General features: G+C 34.0%; 1 protein-coding gene across 1 annotated transcript in view; it reads right to left on the reverse strand.

Moving 5' to 3' along the window:
• Positions 1-14830, reverse strand: part of BRWD3 (bromodomain and WD repeat domain containing 3) — a 116757-nt gene that overhangs the window by 45885 nt on the left and 56042 nt on the right. The window contains exons 12-18 of the mRNA XM_019648194.1: positions 13750-13790; positions 11085-11189; positions 9883-10036; positions 5784-5918; positions 4674-4802; positions 3535-3760; positions 1590-1757 (exon numbers count right to left, since the gene is read on the reverse strand). Coding sequence (XP_019503739.1) covers positions 1590-1757; positions 3535-3760; positions 4674-4802; positions 5784-5918; positions 9883-10036; positions 11085-11189; positions 13750-13790 — 958 coding nt within the window. The remainder of the gene's footprint in view (positions 1-1589; positions 1758-3534; positions 3761-4673; positions 4803-5783; positions 5919-9882; positions 10037-11084; positions 11190-13749; positions 13791-14830) is intronic.

The following is a 14830-nucleotide window of genomic DNA, read 5'->3' on the forward strand; positions in this document are numbered from 1 at the left end:
ATGCAAAACAGTATGGAGATTCCTCAAAAAACTACAAGTGGACCCAGCAATTCCACTTCTGGGTATTTATCCAAAGTAAATGAAAACAATTTGAAAAGATATATGCACCCCTATGTTCACTGCACCATTATTCACACACAATAGCCAAGACATTGAAGCAACCTAGGTGTACATCAGTAGATGAATGGATAAAAAAGATGTGGTGTACACAAGTAATAGAATATTACAGTCGTAAAAAAGAATGAAATCTTGCCATGTGTGACAACATGGACGGATCTAGAGTGTATTATGCTAAGTGAAATAAGTCGGAGAAAGACAAATACCATACGGTTTCACTTATACATGGAATATAAAAAAAAAAACAAAAAAACACACAAAAAAAGGATTCTGAATAAAGCTTTAATAAGGGTTTCAAAAATAGTAAGAGAAAAAGTGTAAACCAAAAAAAATTAACTATCAAAATTTCATTTTCTAAATTGACAAGCAATGAAAGGGGAAAACAGTAATAAAAATTTTACTTTTCTTTTTAATCTTCTCAAAGGGCCCTGTTAATTTATTTTTGTTGCATTTGCAAATAAACAAAAATGGAAACAGAAACATTCAACTGTTAAAATAAGCACCAGAAAAAACTCAAAAATAAATGAACATTGTAAATAGAACTAAATGGAATCCCTCTGACTAAAGGACATTTTAAATCTATCCAGAGAAACCTAGTACAGTAGTAATTCTCTCTTATCTATGGTTCCAGTTACCCATGGTCAACCACGGTCTGAAAATATTACATGAAAAATTCCAGAAATAAACAATTCATAGGTTTTGATTTGCGTGTCGTTCTGAGTAGCATGATGAAAGCTTGAACCATACTACTGTTTCCCTGGGACATGAATCATTGCTTTGTCCAGTGCACCCATGCTATATACACTCCCCACCAATTACTCACTTAGTAGCTGTCATGGTTATTAGATCGGTTATCAGAGAGAGATCACATTCATGTAACTTTTGTTTGTTTGTTTTAGCTGAGCCATCCTGCCACCTGTTGGCAGCTCAGCGGCTGCTCAGCTCGGGCCGATACTCGAACTGCTGTTGCTCAGAGCTCAAACTCTTAAGTGAGCTCTTAACCAACTGAGCCACTAAGCCAGCCCTCATGTAACTTTTATTATAGTATAGTGTTATAATTGTTCCATTCTATTATTAGTTGTTATTAATCTCTTACTGTGCCTAATTTATAAATTACATTGTATTGTATATACGTAGAGGAAAAAACATAGTGTATATAGGGTTTGGCACTATCCATGGTTTCAGGCATCCACTGGGGAACTTGGAACATATCCCACACAGATAAGAAGGGTACTACTGTGTATTAAAATAAAGCATCCGTATTTCTTAGAAGATGCTAAGTCATTTTAACCACAAATGATGAGATTATGGCACTGTGGTATATCTGATATCACAATTGTAAATTAATAAAAATGTTATTTTTCTGTAACTGAAAAATAAATTTAAAAAAATTTTAATATCATCAGAAACAAAACAAAAACCCCAAAACAATCAAAGTACATTTATCATACTACAAATATATGCATACTTACCACCATTAGCAGAATATGATCTATTAATTGGAAAATGCGGAACATCTCCTTCGTTAATTAGTCTCAGATCTTGTTCTCTCTGTAGCTCCCTGATTATTCCATCAAGAATGCTCTCATCTTGGTCATTGGCATGTTGCCCAATTACCTGTTCTACCACCTCACCATCACCTTAATGAGACCAAAAATATAAAGCCTCTAAGTTACTTATATTTTAGTATACCCTAAAGATAATAAAAATAAGCTTAATATATAAATTTCTAGAAAAATAATAAAAAACAGGATTAAAATGAAAATAAAGAATGTATCAAACAAAATATTTTAAAAAGAACTTAAAAAAATTCTGGTATGTCAGTTTGTGTGTGTGACTTACTCAATATCCCCAAATTAGACATTATTATGAGGGCCTACTCATCTTAAAGAATAATTATTAAATTATTAATTTAAAAATGAATTCTCTCTATGGAATATTCCAAGCTAAAAGTTGGCAGTAGAGATTTGAGTAAGGTTTAAACCAGTTTAACCAGATACCTAAAAAGTTTTGCATCTTTCTTTCATGAGAATTTCCTTTCTGAAATAAATCAAATTATGGTCTTTCTGATATTGTGTCTCTTACAATACATTGAAATTCAATGATCACTTCTGAACAAAAACTTTATTTCTATGATTTGTTTTTCATTCTTAACTACATCTTTGACCTGGTTTTCATATTATCCTCTAGTCCAGCGGTTCTCAACCTTTCATAGGGGTCGCCTAAGACCATCGGAAAACACATATTTTCGATGCTCTTAGGAACCGAGACACCGCTCCTCTATCCGTCTCCAGGCCCACATGCAGATACGCCCACATACGAGTACCCAGCGACCCCTGTGAAAGGGTCGTTCAACCCCCAAAGGGGTTGCGACCCACAGGTTGAGAACCGCTGCTCTGGTCAGATTAAATGGTATCTAACAGAGTAGCCAAATGATCAGGTCTTATAGGAAATAAAGTGTGATGAGTTACAGATTTTTTTATTCAGATGTTTTTAGTTTTATCTCCTACTTAATATTCACGCTTTCCCTCATTTAATATGACATCATCAAAGTAACTGTTAACATATGTGTAACACCATTTCATTGTTTTACAAATCTATATGAAAGATCATAAAAGGATTTACATTTCACTCTATAAAGGTAAGTTCAAGTCTAAATTCCCGAGTAAGAAAATAAAATTCCATTTGCAAATCAGTAACTCACTGGCTCACACCTGGAAGAAAATCTGCAAGTAACAAACTAAAATATGAAGTCATTTGGGTGTGTAGGAGGCGGGAGGTGCGGGAAGTGGAAGTATACATAAGGGAAATATGCCAACCTGAAGATTTGCTTTGATACAGAATAGCTTATTTCAGTATCTTATTCTACTATCCTCCCATCATGCATCACACTCATCACTGTTTCTTCAATATACTCCAAGATTGAGTGTTATTTAAACACTTACAACCCCCCTCCCCAACACTCAATATTTTTTGCATTTCAAACATACAGATGGGTAAATAGCCACTTCCCAGTTTATGGCTTTTGAAATTTCCTCTTCTTGGGTCCAGTAACTTATGGACCCTCAAGTTAAAATACCAATAAACAGTGGAATTTCTCCAATTATAAAAGCCTGACACATTAAAGTTAACACATTTAATTATTACTATAAGTCAATAATATAAACAGCAGGATCATATGTATGTATGTTCAGGGCACTAAGAAAGCAGGTCAACACATTCTCTGCTTGAACATGTGTTGGTTTGTTCTAATCCATTTATTTGTGTCCAGGTGAGATGAGCAAATTAATATAAGTATTAGATAAAATATATTATAACCTACTACAGAGTTTACCAGGGGGCATATAGTATCAAGAGAACAGGAGCAAGTATAACATTCTGCAAAATGCTTTAAATTTCATCTTGGAGACAACATACCATTAGCTACATATCCCAGTTGTGGTATGAGTTGTTCATCTTTACAATGTTCCCGTCCTGGTACTAGCCTTTGGAATTTTGTAGGATGAGGATTTCCATCAACATCCACCAAGAATGGGGGAGGCATGAGGTGCGGAGCTTGCTGGGTTTGTTCATCTAGTACGTAGTTGTTGGCATCACGAATAAGGGGTCGATAATCCGTGTGGAAGAACATCTGATCTGGAATCTTTATGACAGATGTTTAGTATTTAATGTGCACAGAGAATTTATATACAAGTACTTTGATTCCTAGAACACACGCAGTTTTCAAATCAGACAATTTTTGTATCCTCTTATATTCCTTTGTTGTCATGTTTCCTCTAGGTAGAAATGAATCACCTGGATCATAATCCTACCTCTTTTCCACAAAATCCTACAATCCGATTTTATTGCCCTATATGGTGTTTCTCCAATTAGGATAGGAAGAAGTAAAGCAACAACACAGTGAATAAAACTAGGTATTTTTATTTAAGATGCAAAAATCATACAAACATTTATAACTATTTTTTTGCTTATTTTTTATTCAAATAAGGATATATGGAGTATAATATAAATGGTGAGACAGGTAAATATCAATTGCATAAAGATGCTCAAAGGTGATACAAGTATTGAGCTGAACTCAGTGATTCTGTGTTCTCTTCCAAGATTCTAAAATCTATTCCAAATTCACAGCTAATAAAATATAAGGAACCAATTAAATTAGTTACCAAAGTATTTTAACAAGATCAATAGTAGCTAAAGCAGCCAAGAAAGTAAACATTTGGTCACCAGCTGTTTATTCCTAATTTATGATCAGAAGAAGATGCAATCTGGTAAAGTTCTCCTATTACACCTAAAAGGTAGTACAGAGAATATGTTCTAAGCAAAAGGATTTTCTAATGAATTTTTCTATCTGCATCACCCTATATATAACTTAATAGTGACTTGAACTGCCAAGCCTTATGTTCTGGCAGTGATGAAAATTTTTAACAAGAAAGGTGACTTTGTTACTTTATATCTATTAACATAAGATTACCCTTATTAACTAGAAGACTTCAAACAAAATTTATAAATGATGCAATCCAAAATTGAAGTCTACAACAAAATTTAAATATACTAACCTTTTCGTAGTATTTACTGCATCCAAAACCAAAAAGCAGCAAATGCCCATGAGAATCTGTGCAGGCAAAATGGTTTCCATCTGGTGAAAATTTACAATCAAACACTGCACCATGGCCTTGGCCTTCAATCTAAAATTTAGAGGAATCACTTTAAGTCATCTTAAAAGGTAATTTTCAAATAATAAGTACGTAATAGCTTCTGCTTGCTAATATATTGGATTCCAATGTGCCCTGGCTTCTGTAGCCAGAACCCTAATGAAACAGTAAAGCTCTGAAAGAAATTATGGATAATAAAAATACGATGGATGGTATCAAACATTACTAGCAATATCATATTTCAAGAAGTACTAAATGAGTGACTGAGAATAAAAAAGACCTAAACACAACCAAATTGACAAAGGTGCTACCTTAGCAAAGTCGAGATATTATCTTCACATCTTATATTGTGACGCAATATTACATCACACAAATCAATTTTATTAACAAAAAACAGAGGGTATTATTAAAGTTCTGGATCTGGATAAGCCTATAAAAAGGAGCTCAAAGACAAACAATTTTGAAATGTTCAGTTATATCTGTTCTTCAGAGAGAGACACTAAGTTTGGAGGATATGAGCAATCCCATCACCACAAGAGGATGTTCTACTGGGAGAAGAGACAGCTCACCAGGATTTGTATGAAACATATCTTAAGAGTATCCATATCTCCAATTCCATGTTTGCCAAACAACTTCCTGATTACTAACTAAGCCATATGGGTTTTACCAGAGGCAGATAAAAAAGCCAATTCTGTGATTCACAAATTAGGATTATAGTTCAAACATTAACATTTTTGTGAGTTTGGTTAGTGTTACCTCCAAAAGCTTATTAAATTTGAGTTTCTAGAGTTTAGAGCTGGAGACCAGAATTTGGAACATGCTAACATCACAATAACAGGGTCACCCTGAATGGTATAATTTTCTACTGGCCTTACTCTCACATCTTGAGTCATGCTCTGCCATTATATCATTTAAACACACAACAGGTTCCTTGGCACTAAGTATACTTTAATTACAAAGCTGTCATATAGGAGAAGTCTGTTTTAATGTGAACTAAGCACAGCTTTTCCTTACCATGTTAAAATAATTCCGAATTTTGGTCCCCCGGTCAAGGTCCCAAATAAAAATGTTCCCATCATGGCCCGCTGAAAGTATGATCCTTTGATCAAATGGATGTGCTTCCAGAACAAATACTTCATCATCATGTCCCTGTGATAAAAATCAATATTAAATGTGAAAAGCAACCCCAAGTATCTGGTTTATTTGGTCAGGAGATCTCTAGGGTGTGCTATCAATCTGGTTCAGATTAATTCATGCACACCAATTTAACAGCACTTACTACATGGACACTACAATAGTTAAGTTAGAGTTCCTTGTACATTTAAGTGCTGATTTCATAAAGTGTTCAATAGACAGAAGACCTGGAAAAGTGTTTAAAATATAGACCAGAACAGTTACAGCTCATTAACCAGGTCCCTGAAGTGGAATTCATATTTCTAGGACTCTGCTATTTGAAAGGCCACAGAAAATGTGACAAACAGAATCAATCATTAACACCCAATATCTGCCACAGTGATAATAAACAAGCCTTTATTGTTCTTCATCCAGCACTCTCTATCATTGGTATTGAAACTGTATTTTAGGAGGCCCCATGATACATTCAAACAACAAAGTATAGTGGTTCTGCCCTTCATCTCTTTATAGCTGAAGGCTGCATTTAATATACTATCTGAAAAATGGGTTTGCTGCTAAAAAAGTTTGAAAACCAATGCTCTATGTATATGTTTCCCTTCTAATAAATCAGTTAATATCAGTATATAGGGATCTTAGATCAGGAGTTTGCAAACCAAATCCAGCTCCCAGACATTTCTGTACACATATCCTGAGAGTGAAGAATGGTTTTTACATTTTCAAAAGGTTGTAAAAAACACACAAAAAAGAAAGAATATGCACCAAAGACCATATGTGAACTGCAAAGCCTAAAATATTTACTCTCTGGCCTCTTTAAAGAAAAGGTTTGCCGACACCTGATTTAGATCATTGTTGATTTTACTTAACTCTTGGTTACAGAATACATAATTAAGAACAGACTCCAAGTCTTAGAAAAACATACAGTATATACTGAAGTTGCATTTCACTTAGGAACACATCAGCATATTACACATAAGGAGCTTCTAGAACTGATAATATATTTTGAACCTAAAAAGTTCATTTTATTCCAAATCATTGTATAAGAAATGGAATAGAGTATCCTGCCATATTACCATTATAGATAAAAATATAGCCTATTAAAAAATAACTGCAGACTGGCTCAAAATGTGAAGTGTTAAGATGACTAGGTAAAATCCCATTACAATAAATACTGTCACAACTGAAAGTTTACCAAAACTATTTTCTCAGTGACTACAAAAAAAATATTTGTTATAACAAAATCTCCTGCTGAATAATCAATTTGATATACTTTCTCAAGTTCCTAACCAGTAAGCAATAAAAGTACTTTGTTAAACTCTAATGACACATCTACTTCAGTGTACAATGGGAAAAAGAAGTTTGTAAATAGGGGATTTTATATTTTGGTCATATGCCTAGGATAGGACGTAGTCACTGGATCATGGGGAACAAAACCTAGTCAAGCTCAGTAATGTCTTAAGATTTATCATCTTCCCTATTTTTATTTATTAAACACTCCTCTGTTTCCACCACTGTCACACAAATCCAAATTATCATCATGGACCATCCTACCCTTGACTCCTACTCTATACGCAGTCACTCACTCTTACTTATCTGCATTCCAATCTGTTCTCTCTACTCTGTTACCAGGATTATAAGGTATTTTTCAAAAGCATAATTCACATGTCATTCCTTGGCTTTTAAACCCTTTAATGGTTTTCTTAGGGTAGATCTTACAACACCTTGAATGGACTGGCCCCTGTCCGTTTCTCCAGTCCCATCTGATGACACTTTTAATTTCTGTGCTCTAGCCCAAAATTGGCTTTCTTTCAACTGCCTTCTACCTCAAGACCTTCATACATGCTTTTACCTCTTCCTGGAAGAACCTCCCCACCTCCTCATATATGTAATTTTCCAAATATTTTTTATCCCCTACCATGTTGAGAGCCAATAAACAAATAAGAAAATATAAGACAGTGATAAAACACTATGGTGAAAATAAAGTCAGGTGATGTAAAAAGACAAAGACTGGGAGGCCACTCTGGATTGTTTGATCAGGGAAAGCCTGGCAAGGAGGTGACATTTAGGCAGAGACCTGGGTAATTTCTACGTATCTTTCAAGTCCTAATCCAAACCTCATTTCCTCAGGAAGCTTTCTATAACCCTCCCAGACCAGGTTTTGTCACCCTATTAGAAATTTGTATTATTTTTCACTTTTCTTTCTTAGCATCTATTTGATTATTTTTTTCTCCTAATACGCTGTAAACTCCAGGAGGACAGGGTCTCTTTAATTTATCATGTATTCCTAACACCTAACTCAGTGGCTGGCACACAGGAGATGCTCAGTAAGTATTTGCTGAATGGAAGAACTTTACATCTACTAAGACCTTGATATACAAATTGTTAACACAGAAAATATAAGTATTCACTGAAAACAGATGACCCATGAGTCAGCCCATGGAAACAGTACAATTAAACAGAACTCTAAATTAAGGTACTTACTAAGACAGAATTTTACATTGATTTATAAAAACAATGGCTACAACATGGCCTTTGAAACTGTGATTTTTAGAGATATATACTTGTGCTAATACTGTGACTGCTAGCCACATGTAACTATTAAGCATTTGAAATGTGGCTAGTCCGAATTGAGATGTTCTGTAAGTGTAAAACACACTAGATTTCAAAGACTTAATATGAAAGAAGAATGTAAAATATTTCATTAATAATTGTTATATTAACTACATTTTGAAGTGCTACTATTTTGGATATACTAGGTTAAATAAAATATATTATTAAAATTAATTTCACCTGTTGTACTTTACTTTTTTGTCGTGGCTTCTAGAAACATTAATATTATACATGTGGCTCACATTACATTTCTATTGGAGCATGCTATTGGAGCATGATAGACAAAAATTTCCTAATAAAGAATCAAGCAAACAGCATAGGATTTTCCATATAGTAATAGAAACTTGTACCAGGAAACTGGGAAAGCCAGAACAAGGTAAGCATTGGTTTAACAGATAAAAGGAAAAATTTAAAACTCCACTAAACAATGTTAGGGTTTTATTTAGAAAAGAAGAATTGGGAAACACCTGAAAGATAAACAGGAAATCCACCCCAAACTAAACAAATTTTTAGAATCCTCAGAAGCCTTAGCTAAGATTATCTCACAAAGGAGTCAAATAAGCATGTAAGCATGGTATACTACAAAGAGAACTGAGTCATAAGGATTGGTTTCCAGTCCCTATCACTTACTACTGGGTAAAACATAGGGCAATCACTTGGCCTTTCTCCTTAAATTACTTATGAATCAATAATTGAATTTAACCTGAAGTCACACCATACCATGATAAACTGATGAACATCAACCATACCCATGTTATTTCTGCTATTAATCCTATCAACTTTTCACACCACAAATACTGCAGCCTTTTACTATGGCAAATACATTTATTTATTTTTTAAATTTTACTCAATTTCTTAAATTTATTTAAGTGACTGGTTAATAAGATTATACAGATTTCAAGTGTATAATAGTATAATACGTCATCTACATGTAAATACACCTTTTAAGAGGGAAAGATACATTTTTTTCTTTCTTCTTCCTCTTACCTCTATTTCTTACATAAACTAATCCATGAAGGTAGACTATACAGGATACCCTTGTCAAAATAAAGTTAGCTCTACCCCTAAACTACAGAAAAAATCCCAACTCATGTTAAAAACAAAGTAACTTATATACCCTGACTGCATACCATAACATAACAGATAAATAAATACCAGACCTGGAATGGATCTTGCAAAGGTTTTCTAACTGCTTTTAGCAACTATTATCATGTGTCATCACTATTTTACAGATATGTCAACAGAGTACCTTGAATAATTACTTCTCCAAGTGACATCAAGTCATAGAAAGTAAACTAGAACTTAAATTTCCTGTCTTCTAGAATAACGTCCTTTTTGACCATTTTAATTGTTCTAAAGACAGAATACTTACGGATAAAGTATGAAGAAGTTGCCCTGTGACTGAATTCCATACTTTCAAAAGGAAATTGTTCACTGCAGTAATAACTGTGGTGTCATAACGATCCCAGGCCACCATAGTCACCTTAAGTTTAGTGACCTTATCTTCTCCAGATGGCAAGTTATTCCTAAACAAAATAATTTGCAATATTCATACATTGTGAATTTCTAATAAAAGTGCAACTAGAATAGCAAATTATGACAAAAAATCTCTCCAGGAGCATACAACTTTTAAAAATAGTTTCAGGATTTTAAAAATCCTGAACTATACTTTTAAATACTGACGGAGTAAAATAATGAAAGTACATACATAAGGCAATACCCATAGCTTTCTTTAGGGAGAAAAAAAGGACACAAAATGGAAAAACTTTGTAGATACTTACACGAGAACAACAAAAAAGTGAAACTAGAAACACATTTACGAATACCTTGAAAAATAAAATACAAAGTTATGTTTGCTACTAGAAAATATGAAGAAAACACATAGTGGACACCTTATTCCCTTAAATATTAAAATTTGTGAAGTAGGTCTCGTAAAACAGCAGTAAGAGATTCAGTAACTTGATTTGATATAATACGACATTATCAGTAGGTGACTATGACTACAAAGTTATACTGGTATTAATGGGAAGATAATTAATTTCAGGGTAATACCCTAAAGAAACGATAGTGTCCTAAAGAGGTAATTGTATATCTTCCAATTAACAGTGAAGATGATGAAACAGACTGCTGATTAAGTGTACATATAATGTTCAGTAGGAATGTTAACAATATGAAACATTATAAAGGTATCCTCAGTAAGTTAGAGAAAGACATATAATAGGGATAACCTCAAAGTAGTGTGCGTGTGTGTGTGTGTGTGTGTGTGTGTGTGTGTGTGTCCTACAGAAACTAAGTCAGAGAATGATTCTGTGGGCATTAGAAGAGCAGAGATTTTATGGTCACAAGAGACCATAATTTTAAATGAGTCAGCAATGTTCCTATCATCCAGTGTCAATCAACAGCAAAAGGCAATTTTCTTAGAGATTAAATACAGATGGAAACTTCGTGTCTACCAATTAACTCCAAACTATTTACTAATCTAAAAAGATATTTTATTTTCACTATTAAATATAATTCAATAATTAAAAGACACTATACCATATGAGCACTGAAATATCTAACATCCAATCTTACCCAGTCATTTTAGTAGCCATATCCAGCACTATACTCTTCCATTCTTGTTGCTGATATTGCCAAATTCTTGCTGTTCCATCTCTGCTTCCACTAACAAATCTTAAACTGCAAAGAAACAGTTAAAATACCATTACTTTCCTCCAAAAAGGAAATCATCTTTTTTGCTAATTATAAAACTAATACCTTCATCCTTATACACTAACTACTGGGGAGAACAAAAATAGTACACTTTAAAAAACAGTTTGGGGCCCACCGAGTGGTGCATTGGTTAAGAGTTGGCTTGGGATGCCAGCTCTGTGCAGCAGGGCCCCGGTTCGGATCCCACATGAGGGTCAGTGATGCTGTGCTCTCTACAGCTAAGATGGTGAACAACAGCTCGACCTGGAGCTGGGCTGCCACGAGTCGTCAGCGACAGCGTAGGCTGCAGGGGGGCTGACTGGCAGCAGGCCTGAGCTTTCGTGAACTGCCGTGAGCAGCCATCCAATGGCTGGTGAGTGACTGCCTCACCCGGGAAGAGCACAATGATAATACCAACATGGGCCAGTGAAGCGATGTCCTCCACAACTAGACTGAAGAACAAAAGGACAGCAACTTGTCTGTTCCCCTTCCCTGATTCCCCAATGCTGTTCCCCTCCCCTGATTCCCCAATAAAATCTTTAAAAAAAAAAACAGTTGGCAGTTCCTGAAAATGATAAACAGAGTTACTATATGACTTGGCAATTCTACTTCCAGGTATATATCCAAAAGAAATTAAAACATAAGTCCACACAAAAACTTGTACACAAATATTCATGGCATTATTCCTAATAAGCCAAAAAGTGGTAACAGCCCAAAATCCATCAACCAATAAATGGATAAACAAATTGTGGTATATCCATACAATCAAATATTATTCAGCAATAAAGAAGAATAAAATAATGATATATGCTGCAACATAGATGAATATTGAAAACACTATGCTAAGTGAAGGAAGTCACTCAAAAGATTCGACTTATATTAAATGTCCAGAATAGACAAATTTATAAGACAAAAAGTGGATTAATGGTTGCCCAGAGCTGAGGGTAGGGGTATAAAAAGATTGGGGAGTGAGGGCTAAAAGTTATGGGATTTTTTGGGGGGTGATAAAAAAGTTCTAAAATTGACTGTAGTGAATGTTACACAGTCCTACAAGTATAGTAGAAATCACTGAATTTTGTTATGTGGATTATATCTCAATAAAACTGTGATAAAAATACACCCATTCACCCATAATTCTATCACTGCTCATACTTTTCTCTTTCTTAAAGATTTTGATACATACTGCCAAATTATTTCCCTGAAAAGTATTTTTAACCAATTTACAATCACATCAAAAAGTGTGGGAGAGTATCAATTTCTTCTAAACCTTTAGAAATACTGGGTATTATCATTCTTCATTATCCTTTCATTCTGAAATTTAAAAGAAGTTACTGTTATTCTAAATTGCATTTCTTTGATTATTACGAAAATTGGACATGTTCTGATAGGCTCATTGGCCACATAACCCATTAAGATTGTTTCTCCTTTAAGGAAAAAGGCCAGGAATTTAAAAATTCAGATTATTCTATCGTGAAAAAACCATAGCTTTACAAATCTTCAAGTGTATAACTAAGTATAATGTAGTAAACCAAACTTAAAAATTATTTGAAGGATTTTTTTTCCATTGCTAGTACAGATGTTACTCTTTATGGACTATCATTATTTACTCTTACATTTAACAAAGATGAACAAATTCATCATAGTAATCACTTACTGTCATAAAAATATTTAAAAATAAATCATTTTCACTCACATAAAGTCCTTAGAGACATATATAGATACAAATTTATGGTTAAGTAGTTTCATTTTAAAATCAATTTTTAGGCCAGGGCAGATTATCACCCTTTTTGGGATCAGACCTTTGATAGGGTGCACGTATACCTCCATATAATACTGAGTTTACAGACATAGGAAATATGTATCATATGAGTAGTAGAGACAATAAGTGATACAGATGTTCAGCAGAAGACAAGGTGCTAAAATCTGGAGCAGTAAGGAAAGGATGGAGGTAGAGTATGAATCTTAAAAGAAAAGTAGGACTTACAAAAGAAGAGAGAGAAACAGAAGGGAGAAGGAAAACAGAGGGAAAGAGAGTGGAAGGGAGAGGGAGGATTTAGGAGAGAATGAGAAAGAGTCAAGGGGAGGTAGGATTTATAGGAGGAATAGATGAGAAAAGAATATAGGTCTAAATCAAGTTGTGGAGAGTTCTGAATGCCAGGTTAAGACATCTGAATTCAATTCTATAGACCAAGAGGAAACACTAAAGATTTCTGAACAGAGCAATGTTGATCTGGTAGAGATGGACAAGATAGTGGTAATGGGACATATAATGGGATCCTGATTAAGGTGGGTGATAACAGAAATGGAAAAAGCAAAACAAACAAACAAAAATCACTCAGAACAGAAGGACTGATAGACTATGGCTACTATTTGGACAGGAGTTTAGAAGAGATGGGGTAAGGATGTCATCAAAAGATAGACAAGATTCTTGCAGCCTAAGTGAATGCACACAAATAAAGTATTTAGAGTATAGGTAGCTACTTCTGAGGGAGCAGAGGTAAAATATGTCAAACATCTGTTTACACAGATATGTACTATACATAATTACCTGTCTCCATTGTTACAGAACTGAACAGCAACAACTTTGTCCTAAGACATAAAACAGATTTTTTATTAGAATTAATTTATTTATAAAATGAATAAAGAACCCTTCCCCTCAAATTCACATGCAAAAGCATCAGAGTAGATTTTTTTAATGCCATAAACAAAAAACCTCTAATTTTCTTTAAAAAATGAATGAAGGCTGAAACAGTGTGTTTAACTGAGGAGAAATATTCATCAGCAGTAATTTGAGACAAACCAGACATAAGCAAACCTGTTTCTATACCATAATCTCGAGACAGATACTTCCGAATAGGTTATTAGTTTATTATGATCCCCATAATATAACAGCACACTAATCTAAAATGCCACCTTAAAATAATGGATTTAATAGTAGTTAAATGCAATTTCCAACTTTTTTCTTAATTTCAGAAAAAAATAATTTCCTGTCTCTTACATGGTTTATTTAAATATTTTATATTGGAGTCACCTGATAGTCTTTAGGTACTATAGTTTAGATACTGCTGTTTGAATCTTCTTTTAATATAATGTGTATTGTACTGATGAAAAAATTAAAGGATAAGCCAAAATATGTATTTTCCTTCTGTCTATTCCTTGATAATATAGCTAAAATGTACTCTCAAGACATCCAGATATCCAATAGACATATGAAAAGATGCTCAATGTCACTAATCATCAGAGAAATGCAAATGAAAACCACAATGAGTTATCACCTCATACCTGTCAGGATGGCCACCATCAATACATCAACAAACAAGTGTTAGCGAGGATGCAGAGAAATGAGAACCCCTGTGCACTATTAGTGATGTTGCAAATTGGTGCAGCCACCATGGAAAATGATTTGCAGGATCCTCAAAAAGTCAAAAATAAAACTACCTTATGACCCAGCAATTCTGCTTCTGATTATTTACCTGAAGAAATCCAAAGAACTAATTTCAAAAGATATTATGTACCCCTATGTTCGCTGTAGCACTATTTATAATAGCCAAGATATAGAAGCAACCCGAGTGCCCATCAATAGACAAATGGATAAAGAAGAGGTGATATATATATATATATATATATAT

The sequence above is a fragment of the Hipposideros armiger genome, unplaced genomic scaffold (assembly GCF_001890085.2).
Source record: "Hipposideros armiger isolate ML-2016 unplaced genomic scaffold, ASM189008v1 scaffold_121, whole genome shotgun sequence".
NCBI classification, from domain to species: domain Eukaryota; kingdom Metazoa; phylum Chordata; class Mammalia; order Chiroptera; family Hipposideridae; genus Hipposideros; species Hipposideros armiger.